The 17,980-nt window shown below is 34.3% G+C and overlaps 1 protein-coding gene across 1 annotated transcript in view; it reads left to right on the top strand.

The window, feature by feature from the left end:
- Positions 1–348: 348 nt before the first annotated feature.
- The window catches only part of vps35 (VPS35 retromer complex component), a 61,028-nt gene continuing 43,396 nt past the window's right edge, over positions 349–17,980 (top strand). The window contains 5 exon segments of the mRNA XM_056461961.1: positions 349–409; positions 412–455; positions 8,330–8,428; positions 8,615–8,711; positions 8,877–9,000. Coding sequence (XP_056317936.1) covers positions 349–409; positions 412–455; positions 8,330–8,428; positions 8,615–8,711; positions 8,877–9,000 — 425 coding nt within the window.

The following is a 17,980-nucleotide window of genomic DNA, read 5'->3' as shown; positions in this document are numbered from 1 at the left end:
CAATTTCGCGCGAAAATGAACACGTGTCGCTCCAGGAATAAACGTTCTGGCCTGCCATTGGTTGCTCCAAAAATGGGCGTGAGTAACGTCGTTCCTGATAAACATAAATCAATTTTAAATAATTTTATTTTTATCTGTCCAAGCGACGTGTACATTATTTTATTACTATTAAATGCTAACCGAATGTTGTTCAGAGAAACTATTATTTTCTAAACACTTCTTACTTCAGATATTATCATGTAATGACACAACGCAGCTAATTCAATCATTATGGATACATATATAATAATTTTCCATATTGTTTCTAGTGGGTTTTAAAGACGGATAATACAGCTTTTATGTCTTGTGATGTGTGCGGGCAGCGCTCGTCATGAGGCGGAACAACAGCAGTCACATGACACGACACATTCACAGGGGGTCATCCAGTATTCCTTCTAACATACCTGATAATCATGGTAAGATTTTACTATCATCATACGCATACTTGATGGATGCTTTATATGCGCCCTTGAGTTGTTTATACCCGAGATGGTGTCAGAGAGACACTGGGGTCTCTTGGTTAGCTTTTCTGGCGTCTGTGAAGATAGCGTTAGCATTAGCGTCAGAGATGCGGAGGCCTACATACACATAATTCTTCTCATGTATCTGCTCTCTTATGTTTATTCTGCAAGCGGTTTAGCATCCGGCCTGCAGGTTAAGCATATTTGTTGGTGTTATGTTTTGCTGTCATTACAATCCACAGGTTTTATGCAAAATTAAATGCCTTAAACTGCTAATCCTGCTAGCATTAGCCTTGCTTTTATCATTATAGTTATGTTTACATAGGCAATTTGTATTCATTAATTAAAGCGCCGAATATACCTTAAATGCAGGTCCTTTTTTACATATGTTTTTGATATGTGAAATGTGCATAACATGAGCCGTAGTCACGGGTTCATTCATTGAGTTGAAATTAAATCATGGTCTCTTGTGCTTGCGGTTTTCAAAACTCTGTTAGAAATGCTACGCATGCCAAGTGTTACCTTTCGTACTGGCACTAACGATGGGTTGGTAGGACTCAACCAGGAGGACATATTGTCATTTTGTGCGTCACCCACCAAAACCACTCCACCATACACAACACAGACACATCTTCAGTTCTTTAACTCCTGTATATGAGCAATTCCACCCTTATGGATGTGACATTTGCGTTAAAAACTTAAAATATACATTCACAAAGAAAGTATATGTTAACATTATATTGAAACATCTGTTTATATTTTCAAAAACTACTAACCACAGAGTTATGGGATCAGAAAAATATGAATCTGTAAACATTTTTATATTTTAAATGAGGAAAATAAACATGCGTTATGGATGTGACCAAAAACGTCTGTGAGTTTTCAATGTCCAACATACTTTGTAGAAATTCTGTGAATTAAACTGCAGAACCCAAAAGAAACAACGCTAATCAAAATGATAAGAGTTGGCTCACTATACAACACAAATGATTGATTTCATTTAACATTTTTGCATTTATGAGGTAAATTCTTGGTTATGGATGTGACCGATCTGAAATTGGCACTTGTGTGACTTTGATAAATCAAATATAATTGTTCGAAAACATTGACAGAGACATTTTTGAGTATTTATACTTATAAGTACTGTAAAATAGAAACCAGAAAGGGTTTCGCTATCTTAGTAAAACTATTTTTTTCATGGCAAGGTTCTTTTTTAATGGCCATTTGCATGGAATTGGTCATATGCATATTGGTCATATACCTACAGACATTTAATACACCAACAAACATCTTTTATTATGGTAATATAGATTAATATAGTGGCATTCTTTCAATTCTTTGAGTTTAATTATTGTGTGGCTATGTGTAAAAGGCTGATTGGCCTGAAATTTAAGAGACCGTAGATTTCTGCTGTGTTACACTTCATAAACTTTACTTTGAACTAGGGCTACACAATATTGGAAAAATGTGACATTGCAATATATTTTTTTTTCTGCGCTTACATATTGCCATATAAATATAATTTCACCAGATGACTCTATTTGGAAAGTTATTCATTTAGACTTATTGGGATGATTTGGGAAGGGGAGTGAAATATAAAATATAAATATATATTTTTTTAATTAAGTTAATCTCTCTCTCTCTCTCTCTCTCTCTCTCTCTCTCTCTCTCTCTCTCTCTCTCTCTCTCTCATATATATATATATATATATATATATATATATATATATATATATATATATATATATATATATATATATATATATAATGTCAAAATTAGAGCCTTAATGCACGTGATTAATTTGAAATATTTAACACGTAAAAAATAAATAAATCAATCAATTAACGCAGTTGCAGTTTTTTTTCTTGTTGTCGACGTGTGTTTAACGTTCAAAGAAATTTGGATAAGACCAAGGACGCGCTTTTAGAAGGAAAGTTTCAGTATAAACCTATTGATGTTGCATCACCAGGCTATCCAGCGTTTCCTCCAGAGTTTCATGCAATTTCGAGTCTTTCATTTTTAATCTTCCGACTTTAACTGCAGTTCAGCAGTTCACTCTGAATTAGCATATTTTCATTCAGAATGTTTTAATGGAATTTGATACTGCATGGCGAACTGAAAGAAAACCTCTGCATTTCGGGACTCAAGTGATTGTTTAAGGTAATCAAAAATCGCTGCTTAGACAGCCCATTTCTCTGCCTTTAAGTTGGTTCCATGCACCCTCAAATGTTTCATTAAGTTTGACCTGTTTCCCCATTACATGCAATGTTTGTAAAGCGTCAGCTTCACGTTGCTGTGTCAGAATTGCTTGTAAAATACAGCCATACTTTAGAACGCCTAGTTTAAGCAAATTTGTTGAACGTGTTCATGTGTGTTGAAGAATCTGAAGGGATCCCTTGCTCACTGGGTGCGCTGTACTGCACGCACTTTGTGTGTGTATGTGTGTGTGTGTGTGTGTGTGTTTGTAGTCCCCTTAATCCAACATGGAAATAATTTTTTGTTTGTTATTGGCATTGATTGTTTTGAAATTCAAACGGCACTTACATGCCTGTTTTTTATTTCTGTAATAAATATGGCGTTTCGTGATTAATCATGATTAATTACAAAAACAGTGTGATTTAATATATATATATATATATATATATATATATATATATATATATATATATATATATATATATATATATATATATATATATATATATATATATATACACATATATATAAATAACAAACTACCATTATAAAATAACACATTGGGGCATATAATAAAGTGAAATAAGCAGTGCTTTATAGTTTTCAGAAATTGAATAAACAAATATAAAACAATATTGCATAGTCTTCATCAGTTATTAGACTTCTTTATGCACTATTAAAATGCTTTTAACGACCTTAAAATGCTCACAAAGCTACAGGCCCTAAAACACTCAGCAGATGATAAACATTCACTGTATTATGAATAAATTCTGCAGTGTCTCCACAGATCTTATGTGTTTTGACTTGTGGTTTCTGGTCAAATATAATTACAACAATAGGTTCTAACATTGCATATCCTGCGATGTGACTATTGCGGATGCATACATTGCGATATCAATGCTTAAACGATGTAATGTGCAGCCCGACTTTGAACCATTTTTTCCTGCATGTTTGCAATTATGTGAAACTTCTTATTTCTATAATATTTGTTCTTTTTATAAGATGTTTGTCACACTGGATATTAGGGCTGGGTGATATGGCAAAAATACAGTTTCGATTATTATTTTCCATATTGAACGATCACAATATATGTTTTGATATAAGTTGTTAATGCTTCCAGATATAAAAGAGTAGCCTAACAATGACTGAAGCAACAAATATTAGAGGGTCTATTAAATGGCATAACATATTTTCGGCTGAAAAATTTTTCGGTGGCTGAAAATGTGGAATATCTCTAATATCAGCACACTTTTAGAGGCCTATTGTTGCACATTTCTGCTGTGTGATTGGCTCATAGATCAATATAGAGTAAAAAAAGTCATGGGCTCATCATTGTTATTGACATAAATGTTTTTAAGTTTATTAAATTAACTTTACAAGACATTTTGGTAACATTCAAAAAGAAAAAATGTCTGTTAATGTGTTTACATAATGAACATGCGTCACTTGCAGCAATAACAGTTGCTTTACTGCAAACTCCAATCTAAGGTCTTCTCTGGTTGTTCACGCTGAAGACACCGTGTCCCAGCCTCAGCGTATCCTGTAGCTACAGTATTTATCATTGTCAAAATATATCTTCAACACGTATTCATATTGATTCTGTCTCTTTTTAGTGAGAAAAAAATGAATGTAAAATGAATGAATAGTACATTCATTACTGTGTTTATTATTCTTTGTTAATGTTGGTTAATAAAAAAATGGTTGTTCACACATTTAGATTTTAATAATGCATTAGTAAACTATGACAAAATGCTGTACAAGATTGTTCATACTTAGGTTAACTTCATGTTAGTAAACTTATTAACTAACCTTAACTAATGGACAATTATTTTCATATCATTCATTTTTCTTTGGCTTAGTCCCTTTGTTCATCAGGGGTCGCCACAGCAGAATGAACCGCCAATTATCCAGCAAATGTTTTACACAGAAGTTGCCCTTCCAGCTGCAACCCAGTACTGGGAAACACCCATACACTCTCACATTCACACACATACACTACGGCCAGTTTACCCAATTCACCTATAGTGCATGTCTTTTGGGCTGTGGGGGAAACCGGAGCACCTGGAGGAAACCCACGCCAACACGGGGAGAACATGCAAACTCCACACAGAAATGTCAACTGACCCAGCTGGAATTCAAACCAGCGACCTTCTTGCTGTGAGGCAACAGTGCTAACCACTGAGCCATGGTGCTGCCCTGGACCATTATTTAAATGTTATTATTTAAATAGTTTTAAATTACAAGAATTGATTTTAAACATCTTGAATTTAAATCTCATATAACTTAAAAAAAATGAAACATGTTTATCTCATTCTGGAAAAAAGATGTCTTATTAATCATATTTTTTTAATCGAAGATTGCAATGTGGCAAAGAAAAGTGTTTGTGTGAGTGTTATAGACTACTTGAAATCTTGAAAGCTTTTGAATTCTACTGTGCATGTTAATGAAAATAGTTTTTTATACATAAAGTATACAGATTGCTGTTTGAAGGTTCAGTGAGATTTTATGAGGAAGGATGCATTAAATTGAAAAATAAATCACATTAAAGACATTTATAATGTAACAAACTTTTACAATTTTTATTAAAAAAGGAGGCTCCCATCTGAAAGTTTCTGTGACACTGAAGACTAGAACAATGAATATAATCGCAAACAAAAAGAGCGTTTTATTATTATTTTGGGAACACCTTTGTTTAAGTAACAATTCCCGCTATTAAGTACTGGATAATTACCTGCCTATTATTAACATATTTTCTCTTTATTAGTACTTAAATTATGATCTTGTTCTACATCCCCAATCCTACCCAATACATAAACCAAGGTACTTTACTAAGTATTATTGTAGGGGCGCACCAAAATTAAAATTCTAGTCTGAAGCTGAAAATTTTTGGATTTTTTTTGGTCAGTTGGCGTTTCTGTGTGGAGTTTGCATGTTCTCCCTGTATTCACGTGGGTTTACTCCGGTTGCTCCGGTTTTCCTCACAGTCCAAAATACATGCGGTACAGGTGAATTGGGAAGACTAAATTGTCCATAGTGTATGAGTGTGTATGGGTGTTTCCCAGAGATGTGTTGCGGCCGGAAGGGCATCTGTTGCGTAAAACATGTGCCGGATAAGTTGGCGGTTCATTCCGCTGTAGCGACCCCGGATTAATAAAGGGACTAAGCCAAAAAGAAAATGAATGAATGAATGAATGAATTATTAATAATTAAATATTATTTTATTAAATAATATAATTTTGTAAGATTTGAAATTTAACTTATTAACTTCAATTTCACAAAAAAAAAAATCACTAAAAAGCCAATAGCCTTTAGATAGATAGATAGATAGATAGATAGATAGATAGATAGATAGATAGATAGATAGATAGATAGATAGATAGATAGATCAGATTTTTTATTATACCTTTTATAAGTTTCTATTTTTTAGCTCTGACCATCAGGTTTTTTGTGTACTGCACGTTTAATGCTAGTCCTTAACGCTCACCATTTCCACGTGCCTGTCAGCGTGCCTTAATCTCCTCCCTCGGCTGCTTCAGACCACAGACAGACATGATGAAAAAAGATCTCGCGTAACGATTGTGAGAAATACTACAGTAAGAACTTTCCCAATGAGTATTTGATGCATTTGTTGTGGAGCTGCAACGATGAGTCACACACAATGTCGTTACAAAGTTCACGTGCACACACAGACAGCGCGCGCGTTTAGCTCTACACTCTTTTTGCACGCAAATGTGACAGGATACAGGTTAATCTCCACTGCTGTATGAATATCTGTTATATTAATGTACAAAATAAACATGATTTAATGTCCACAAACCGGGATTGAAGCGTCTTCCTTTATAATTGTTCTGACACGCGGCTGTGCTGATAGTAAAGACGGTAAAATTGCTGTAATTCATTAAAAACATGCACTTTTTTAAAACATTTTAAACTTGTCAAACTCACTCTTGATCACGTTTGATGATAATTGATGATCCTAGCGAACTGAACACACCTTTTATTCCAGGTTGCTTTGCGCACGTCCTGTCTTGTTGATATGATTATACGCGTTACTACGGAGACTTGTTAATACGCAACTGTCAATCAATTTGGTGGGCGGGGGGACCGCACTCCTATGTCAAGTTGCGGTCGGTCTGAAAACTGCTCCAATTGGTCCACCGTTTTTATGTTGTTAAATTGAAAAAAAAAAAGGACTGGGTGTGTTTTATATTACCCCAATATGACTGTCTATACCAGGGATCACCAAACTTGTTCCTGGAGGTCCAGTGTCCTGCAGATTTTAGCTCCAACCCTAATCAAACACACCTGAACAAGCTAATAAACCGGAAATAAACCGTAAAATTACAGTTTTTTTTACAGTGTGGGTTCTAATTATTGATTTTTCTTTTATGCCAAAAATCATTAGAATAATATGCAAAGAAGATCATTTTTATTAATGATTTTGTTTCATCAGTTGTTTACATTGTCTTCTATAAATAAATAAAAATATGCATTTCTTTTAGAAATCTTCAAAGGAGATTTTTATTTATTTATTTTTTTATTTTTTTATTTATTTATTTATTTTTATTTATTTTTTTATTTTTTATTTAAATTTTTTTTTTTTAAATTATTATTTTTTATTTATTATTATATATTTTTTTCTCTCCTCCAACCCTCAGATTGTAGATATTAAAATAGTTTTATCTTTGTATTGTCCAACTACTATCCTAATAAATCATACTTCAATCACGAGGTATCAGATTACTGGTGTTGCCATGACAGCATAGTAGCTATTGAGGAAGCAGAAACAAGTGTACTGCATAGTAATTTCATGTCAGCACATTATTTGAGTGGATTTTTTCCAGTGGAGTTTTTCCGCTGAGCAGGTGTGGTTATAGAAAGTGCATATAGAATACAGAATATAGAAAACTGACCATGCTATGAGTGCTCCGCCCCCTGCGATTCACAATTTAAGTAATTTATTTTTGATCAGATAAGGTAAGGTTGTCCTTAAATTGATAAATTGGACAGATTTGAAAATAAAAATATTTTGGCTGATAAACAGAAAATTATCCTGCTGTTAAAGTGTTAATCAGCAGTTTTAAATCTGCTTGTATTGTACAATGTAGTTAGTGTATTTGATAATGAACAATGTTTCAACAGCACTAAGAAATTAATTTCTGTTTGTCAGCCAAAGTAAACAGACACAGAACACATCGAGTGGAGTTTTTGAACATGTTTGTTTGTTTATTTGTTTATTTGAAAACTGCAGAGTTAGATTTTAACACAATTATTGATATATAGTAGATTTGTCACTGAAAATGATACCCTATTTTATTCATCATTGAAACAACACTGCGGTAAAAATGAAACATTTTGGCAACCGTCTTCTTAACTGTACACAACGACGTTTAGCTTCAAGGCAGCAGGAATTGGCAGACATTTCTCACTGCCACTTTCTTCTAAATCAACTAAGGGAACAGCAGGTTCCTTCGGTCTTTCTGCTGCTTTTCACTTTGTTCATTGCCACCTGCTTTCAATTATAGTTTTTCTAAACACAGAGGGTTTTCAAATAATTCCAGTGCGACGTCTGCATATTTGCAGTTCTTTGACTGGTATTTAAACTAATTTAAACTTTTTAAAAATGATTTCAGCCTACCACACAGCAGTCGCCGCAGGATGAGCAGGAGAAGCTGCTGGATGAAGCTGTGCAGGCAGTCAAGGTTCAGTCATTTCAAATGAAGCGCTGTCTGGTGAGTTAACGGAATGCAAATTTCATACCATCCATAATGTTTGCTAAACTGAATCCTGAGACCTGTATTTTCCATACCCGTGTTGAGCCTCTTGCCCTGAACAAATTGGAAAACAAGACAAGATTTTTAAGTTTAGAGAGCGGAAGGTGTTGCTCACCCTTATTAATATTAATGCACTTTTTTCAGGACAAGAACAAGCTGATGGATGCACTGAAACATGCCTCAAATATGCTGGGGGAGTTGAGGACGTCTATGCTTTCTCCTAAGAGCTATTATGAACTCTGTACGTGTTTTCATTGCATTGTTTGTTGAAAAAAAATACATTTGCACTCTTGAGTTTAAGAGTACGAGTGTTAAAGAATGGTGTTCTGTGCTGTCAACAGCTTCTGTACATTTAATGTCATCTGTAGAGGTGTCGTTTATTTACCGTGCTGAATTCCTGTTGTAGATATGGCCATTTCAGATGAGCTGCATTACCTGGAGGTGTATTTGACTGACGAGTTTGCCAAAGGCCGCAAAGTGGCTGATCTCTATGAGCTTGTTCAGTATGCAGGAAACATCATCCCTAGACTGTGAGTATCAAAAGTCTCTTTTTAGGAAAGTCTGTTCACTCTCTGACCATATTTGCAACGCCTCCAGGCAGCTATTTTGGGCATACAGATCCAAGTCCTATATGTTTCAATAGAGTGCATTAGAGCTCGCAGACCTTTTCAGCAGCACTTATTCTGGAAGTAATTTCCCCATAAAGATTAAAAAAAAAAGGCTTTTTTAAAAAGTTGAACCAAACCAACCAGCTACAAGATGACTCACTACATCACAAACTTTGATTTAAAGTAAAGAAAGCTGCTTCTCACACACTGAACATGAAGTGACGTTGCACATTATTTAAGCTTCTAAAGACTTTAAAAGACTTTAGTATGAGTGTACACACACCTACCGACGTTGAAAAAACAGTGGCTGTTTCTCAATTCCAAGAACGCAGAGAATGGACTCGCGTTCTTGTGAAGACTGGTCTTGCCAGGTCACTTCAGAAGAATGAACTCGGGAGACCGTGAGAACACAGAACGCGTACTCTGAGAAATGAGATGCTGTGTTGCACATGACCTTCACTTATTTCAATGGAAATTATTTAAACATCACATCATTCATATAACGATTTATTGTTTTTCCACTTTTCAATATACAGTTGAAGTCAGGATTATTAGCCCCCCTTTGAATTATTATTATTATTATTTTTTTTATATTTCCCAAAAGATGTTGAACAAGTTAAACCGTGACTGTGACGTCACCGACTTTCGCTTTAAGATTTAAAGGGCAAGCATTGCACAAGACCCCCTTAAGTGGTTTCGTTTGAAAGTGTAGAATTTATATTTTATGCACATATGCATCACTTTAATTTTTATTTTACTGTACAAAAGTTATTTTCACTTAAATACACAGTATTTTGGATACCCGAGCTGGGTATTGAACATTGGTTCATTTTCATATTTTTCATATGGTTCATATATGACACATGTACAAGTTATAGCTCAAATGAAAGCCCTTGCCGGTGCTCATATGGTTCTAGCATTCTTTTTACTGAATTATATTCTCATATCAAACGGTTGTCGAATGAATCGCGGTGTTTCCTTGGCGCAGAAGTGAAAACAATACATTTATGATCAATAAGCAGCCCCAGATAGCAAAGACAGCTGTCATCTCTTACCTTATGCTGTGCGCTTCAGGGCCATTTCCCCTCTGTTTTTGAGGTGATGTGCATAAGTAATTTTTTTTTTATATGTCTGACGTGGTCTAAACACAGTGAATTATGTTTGATCAAACAAAAGAATAGTGAAATCTGAAAACAATGATCAGTCCCTGTGGCTTGTATAGCATCTCTCATCAGTTGGAATACAACAATTTTTGCATAGATTATGGCAGAGACATTTTTCTTTTTTCCTATGATTACAGACATGTGCAGGAGCCACCAAAATTAATTACAGCAAGCTAGACCACACAGAACCTAAAAGGTACACTTTCAAATTTGAGTTTTAAAAAAAAAATACAAAAAGCGCCTTTTTTAGGTGTTTATTATAACACAGACAACATATACAGTTATTTTAAACACTTTCAATAGAGTTTTATGAAAATTCTAAGGGTTTTCTTTAAAATGATACCAATTTTTTTCATTTACACCTCTGCATGTGGATTTGGGAAGCTTTTAAATTTGGGTAGGCAAAATACAGGCGGAAATCCCAAAACGGCACTAGAGTTTTACTGGTTAACAGAGCAAGGAAATTTTCACAGTATGTCTGATAATATTTTTTCTTCTGAAGAAAGTCTTATTAGTTTTATTTTGGCTAGAATAAAAGCAGTTTTTAATTTTTTTAAAACCATTTTAAGGTCAAATTTATTAGCCCCTTTAAGCTATATTTGTTATCAATTGTCCACAGATCAAAGCACTGTTATACAATAACTTGCCTAATTACCCTAACCTGCCTAGTTAACCTAATTAACCTAGTTAAGTCTTTAAATGTCGCTTTAAGCTGTATAGAAGTGTCTTTAAAAATATCTAGTCAAATATTATTTACTGTCATCATGGCAAAGATAAAATAAATCAGTGGCTAAGAATTCAGGGGGCTAATAATTCTGACTTCAACTGTATATATAACATGCACAAAAACCTTACAAATATACGTTGCACAAAACAAATAAATCAGATTTCAATATAAATTTCAGCAAATAAACACCCTTAATGTGTTTATGCCTTTATTAAGATTTTCATGTATCATGTTATTGTTTACTTTAACTCTCTCACTCAACAAAGAATTAAAACGATTTAAAACAGATTAAAAGGTTAAAAACATGTTTAAAGGGATGAAAAAGAAAGACCTACGTTTTTCAGTTAACCTTCTTTCTGAAATGTGCCTCAGTTGAAGTGATGGGATGACTTCACCAATTACCAATTTGCTTTATTATTTAGAAGTGAGGAGATATTTCAGATAGCACTTTCTCCCATTCATTGTATTGTATGATGCACATCTGTGTATACCTTTGTATTTGTCATTCCCTTAACTTCTCCCAAATTTAAATTTCCCTACTGTAAATACTGTAGAATAATATGTTTATAGTTGCATCAGTCAGAATTATGATAATGAAATAAAATTTTATGAGCACACTGTTCATAAGGAACCGGCTCTTCAATATTTGCCAATCATTAGATTTTCTCCTGCTGATTCCTTCTCTTTTCCTTCACTCCCTCCTATTTAGCTAGTTCAAATGTCCCACCAGCTATTTATCAATGTTCTTTACTTGTTGACTTTGTAGCGAATCAATACTCCCTCTGACTTCCGAACTCCCTTCATTCTGTTATAATATCATCAGTTTTCATTAAGAGTAGTCGTACCCTGGCACAGAAAGCAGTAAGATTCACATGACACTATATGGTGTGTCATAAACATTTCATATAAACGTTTTGAACCTATCTAGATGTGTTTAAGCACAATTAAGAGATGTTGTTGAGTTTGAGATAAAAAACTGTGATGTAGTTTTGTCTCTATTCTGGGATTTCTGATTTTGAGAGAGTTTCTTGAAAAAGTCAATCTTCAGTATAATTTTTGATACCATTGGAGAGAAAAAATGCAGAAACCTTAAGGATCCAACATTTATTTAAGTATACCTTAGTATGCTTTGGAAGCAGTTGCCCTTGGATATCTGCCTTGCATCTTTTAAAACCATGTTGAAAATGTTTCTTTATTCCCACAAACCTTTTAATCGTTGTTTGGATCAGTGTCTAATGTTTTGTTTTAATTCCTTGGTAACCTTTTACAATAAGGTTGTTTTAGGTTAGGTAATGTTAGTTCATGTATTTTTTTACTAACATGATCAAACAATGAATAACAAACACATTTGCTTACAGTATTTGTTCATTTTTGTTAATGTTAGTTAATGAAAATAGTTCATTAACTTGCGTTGCATAAACTTATGTTAACAAGCATGAATTTTGATGTTAATGAATTAGTAAATGTTGAACTATGATTAATAAATGCTGTACATGATTGTGTATTGTTTGTTCATGTTAGTAAATGCATTAACTAACGAAACCTTATTGTAAAGTGTGACCGATGTCTTTAACCCCATCCTTGAGTCTGTTTCATCACTTTGGTTAGCTTTGCTGTGATCAATTTGCTATATGAATAAGCTTTACAAAGCGACTTACAAGTGAGGAGACATTCAGCAATTCAACAGAAAGAGGCAGTACACACAGGAAGTGCTACTTGTACAAAGGAACTGTGGTCAGATAATTAGGTGCCAGAGTAAGAGGAAGTGTTTGTTTTTTAAAACAAGAGAAAAGTGAAGAGTGTTTCTACAGGTGGTTTGTCAAGCCCGCTCACCTGTGTGAGGCACACTTGGTTTGGGGTTGTTGTGTGGTGAGAAGGTGGTGAGATTTATTTACTTGGACTCAAAAAAAAAAAGGGGGGGGGGTAGGGGGGCTTGTCAAACGACTTATATAAAATAAGCTGAAACAACACTATTATTCAGATTTCATTGGGACAACTTAATTTATGTTCAATCCACATAAATTTGTTAGATCTATTAAGTGAACCTAATCGATTTGTCTTGGGACAAAATGAATGAAGGTCAAACTTTATTTTGATGGTCCGTTTGTTTAATTTAAGTTACATTGCATCTACATGCCAACTAATTCTCATTAGATTATAAGTAGACTGTTAGGTTGGGGTTAGTTTAAGTTGACATGTACTTGCAAAGTTTCTTATAGTCAGTTAAATGTCTGTTGAAGGAGCAGATGAACAGATATTAAGCAGACAGTCTACTAATACTCAAATGGACCATCAAAATAAAGTGTTACCTGAATGAATTGTGTGGAACCCTGTATTTCTTACAGTGTATATAACTGCTTGTTTGCTTACTAAGAAAAAGTTCAATGGATATTTTATAAATCAACTGAAACTCTGGAATTCTCAGCGTTGGATTTTTATCATAATAATAATAATTTAGGATCCATGGAGGTTTTGGCTATCATAAATGATCTCCCGAAAGCTAAACCGGCACAAAATATGGCCTAAAAAAGGCTGTGCTGTGCTGTACTGGTCTCACTGCATAGCTAATAATAATAATAATAATAGTAATAGTAATTTTAATAATAAAAGCTTTTTGGTTATTATTTTACAGATATAAATATGTAACCGTATGTAAATATGTTTTTTGAAGTAAAAAAAAAAAAAAAAAAAAGACTTTTCAATACCTATATCTTAATACCTTGACTTACAAGAGTTTTTTTTTTTTTTTGCTGATAACTACAAGGAAACCTTTAAAGTTTCTACAATAACTGGTTTACATCTGTTCATGCTACCTAAAGTAACCATGAACCAGAAGCTGCGATCGTTATTTTTTCTTCGTATTGTGACAGTTCGTAGAAAAACAGCATTTTATATGAGCAAACAGTGGCCGTGGCTTATTTTTTCTACTGTGGGCTGAATGGATGTAGTAAAGTAGGCATTTTGTTCAGAAAGATTGGGAAAGTGTCTTTAGAAGAGTTATTACAACCTAACAGACTCCTCCTGCTCACCATTTCTGTTTGTTGTCAAAACTGACAGTTGGAGCAGCGTGATTTAAATATGTTAGCCAGGCCCATTACCTCAAAATCACATCATCTGAGAATTTAACTGAAAACAAACAGGAAGTGCATTTTCAGATTTTAATTAAAGATTATAAAGGCAAACTATTTTTTTCTTAATGACCAGCACAGATGAATTGTTCATGGTTAGTTTTGATTCCTTGGGGACTTTAATGTAAAATGTAAATCAGTGGTAAGGGTAACATCGTGTTCCCAAATGCTTGTTAAACTCGCAACTCAGAAGTGTATGTCCTTAGAGTTCTCTGCATTCACTGTAAACTAAGCTGTTCAAACTGAGATGCTGAAAATAATCACAAGCTGCCAGCATGAGCATTTCCCTCTGAAACATGCAGTGCCTTGGCCTCAATATGATTAAAAATACTGTAGCATGCTTATTCGAGAGAGAAGGACGGCACAGCTGGTAATGGTGTATTGATACTGCAGAAAATTACTTTCAAATATAGCATTGTTAATAAATATTTTTGACAGCTATGCTATGCGATTTGTAGCAAACTGGCTTTCAAAAGCTTGGACTTACTGAACGATAGAGCGATTTGTAATTACTGTTGTTTCAGTGTGAGCAGTACAGATGGAAAGTAGAGAAATGAGATGGAGTTTGATTTTTGCAAACTCCTTCAGTGCCAGCTCATCTATAATGAGGAAGTGTGCTGCAACAGATTGCTGGAGTACATCTGCTTGAGGAAAAAAACAGTTATGCAGCATCTCTTAAAGGATTAGTTCACTTCCAGACTGGAAATAATTCCTCATAATTTACTCATCCAGTAGTCATGTTGATTTCTTTCTTTCTTCAGTCAAAAAAATATTATGTTTGAGGAAAAAGGGTCTTGCCTATTTAAATGATTTCCTTACAAAAATAAACATTTATGTAGGACGCCTCCGTTACACAAACATTTGATTTATGCTCCACTAAATGATGACATTGTAATTCTTATACAAATTCAAAAATGTCTGTCAAGAAGCTCCATTGGGCAAGCAGGCCCAGTTCCATCAAATGTGGAGTTTGTTCATTGTCATTGGTGTGATTGGTTACTGTCACTTCAGCTTTCATTTGCGTTAGGGTTATTGATCTGCACCAATTTTGGATACCCTCCTCCACATGTGAATAGATCTGCCATAGGGATTCTATCTATGTTATGTTTGAAGCAGCTGTATATTAGGGGAGGGACTCACAATACGATACTAACGATATTATACTCCTGATATTTATATAAAAACATTCAGAATATATCACAGTTTTGTAAATGAAAGGGGAAAATGCATCAAAGAGTTTAAGGATTGAGGTTTTTTTTTTTACCCTTGAGTCTGAGTCATTTGATTTTGAGCATCTACCGAAACCCAATCCGATACTTCTACAATACATTAAAAAATAATATAATATCTATAAAATAAAGAAGAGCAAAGGAACAGATCCAGGATGTTCCTTATTTTTCATTTAATTATTTAACATTCAACAACTCTTACCAAACAGAGCACTTCTGTGAGGTAGCTTGAACAATCAAGTAATTAATAACATACGTTATTCACTTTTAAACTTCAGTGCATCAGTAAATATTAAAAAAATCGAATAAGCATAAGAAATCCAGGGTTCTCTACAAAGGCGAATGGCAGGTCACACATTGTGATTATTTGTGCTATCTTGGCTGTGATGTCCCGTGCCTTCGCTCTGTCATGGGGAATATTTTTTTCTCCTCAAACTCTCCTGCATCCTGAGCTGACTCGTCTTTGGTTGGGTTGCCTGAGTAAACTCGCTGTATTGTGTCGGGTGTTTGTTTTTGAGGTGCCTTATTAGGTTTGTTGTGTTAAATGTAGCCTTTTACTTTCCACCTCTTGCAATCCCAAGTTTACATATATCTCAGTTTGCTATGGCTTATTATCATCAACTTTATAATACCTCCAGACTGCAGACATACTCGCACTTTCCGCTTCAAGCTGCTTCAGTGTTCTACTTTGCTGGCTTCTAACCAAAAGTGTCTCTGCAACATAGTGATGTCATACTGCACACGTTGCTCTTTCTGTTAAAGTCAAGAAAGAGGTCTAACTCTGTGCCACCGCTTAACTATAGATGTGATTACTTTTGAGTTCTGATCGGGCGGTAACATTCGATTCCGATCAAGTCTGAAACTGTGTGATTGGGTCGGATTTCTGCTCACATGATCTGATCTGGACATCCCTATACTGACCGTATTCTTCAATGCAGAAGTGCGCTTGTTTTTGGGATTGTTTTAGAACTTCCGATTCAGTTACCCATGGGAGAAATGACTAGGAATAATAATAAATGGCAAAAAACGGTCAAACTACTTGCTCTACAAACAAGTGTGTTCATGACTATACAGACAAAATAAAATATAAAATAATATAATAAGAAAATATCACTTTGCAATATCAAGCAGTAAAACAAGCTGTTTTTAATGTCTAAAAATGAATAGAAGTGAATGAAACTGGAACTCTTGAGCCAAAAAGATTCAGGTGCTGTGCCCGCTCATATGCGGAGAATAAGCTGAATAGGATGCTTTTTTTTTTTTTTATTTACAGCACGTTTTATAGAATTGCTACAATGTAAAACAAGCACACAGATGTTAAATAAGCTGAACAATGTTGATGTGCAGAGAGCAGTGACTGAAAAGGCCACATCTCTAAATTAGTCATAGCAGCAGAATCTCAGTTTTGTGGAATATACAAGAAAAAAACTGTCAAAATAGAAATGTATTGCTTTCTAGTTTTCTGTAAACTTAATATACTTATTACAACTTGGCCAACTTGTGTTATGTAAAGATGGAAACATTTTATGCTTATCCCTGTTTTAATTTTAATGCAATATCATGCATTCCCACTTGATGTTTATTTTTTCTTCCTGAACATTAACTGAGCAGAATGATCAGAGAGGTGAACACAGACTCCTCTAAGCCCTTATAGTGTCTCCAGCAGTGGAGAACATTAGTTATTTAGTCATCAATTTAAAAAGAACATCATTTTAAAGTGGTTTTTCGTTTGCCTTTTAATTTCAGCCAAAGTTTTAATAATGTAATCCACAACATTTCCCAAGCTCTGTGATGGTTAAATAAATGCAAGGCTCTTCAAACTATATGTTCATGGCCTATTGATATCTTTATATAATAGAAATGTTGGTGGAATGAAATAATCTGAGCACATATTCCTGTATGAAGTCTCACAGCAGTGCCCAAAGCACACGTGATCTCCTTTATAGAAACATCTAGCAAAGTGAAAGCGGTCTGTAAGGGAGAAACTAGGGGAAGCTTCCAGGAGAGGTGGGATGTCTGAAACGTACAAATAACTTGGTCCAGCTTGAACAGAAGAAGGTATGCATATGAGATTTTCACCGTTCTAATGGCTCCTCTGTCAGTGGTTTAAATGATGCTGATGTATTGTTCATCTGCTATTATAGGCTGTGTGTATTGCAGGGAAAGCGGTAAACGGCTGCAGTTAGTGTAAGACTGATTAATTAATTTATATCTTTTGTACATTTAGATAAATATCCATACTTGGCGTCAGAGTGTATTTCTGTGGCTGAAAATATCACGATAAATCGGCATATCGATATTTTGTCCCATCCTAGGCTATATCATATTATAGACTGCATGTCTGTGAATATACTAGCAGTATGCCACCAAGACCAAACGCATCAACATTTCCATACACATATTCATTACTCAAAGTGTTGTCATGGCAGAACTATTTTAGATTACAATGTAAACAAGAGATATTTAATCTTTAACTTAACTTTTGTGCTTAAAAAGTGTCTATATACAAATAAAAATATGTATACTCACATATAGGATCATCACCTTCAATCAGAGCTTTCCTAAAACCATTGAACAACGCTCATCCTTGTCTTATTACAATTTTGAAAAAAAAAAAAATGTATATATTGTTGACTATCAGTGGGAAAGCCTGTT

This window comes from Danio aesculapii, chromosome 7 (assembly GCF_903798145.1).
Source record: "Danio aesculapii chromosome 7, fDanAes4.1, whole genome shotgun sequence".
Lineage (NCBI taxonomy): Eukaryota > Metazoa > Chordata > Actinopteri > Cypriniformes > Danionidae > Danio > Danio aesculapii.
This window is presented reverse-complemented; position numbering and strand designations above follow the sequence as displayed.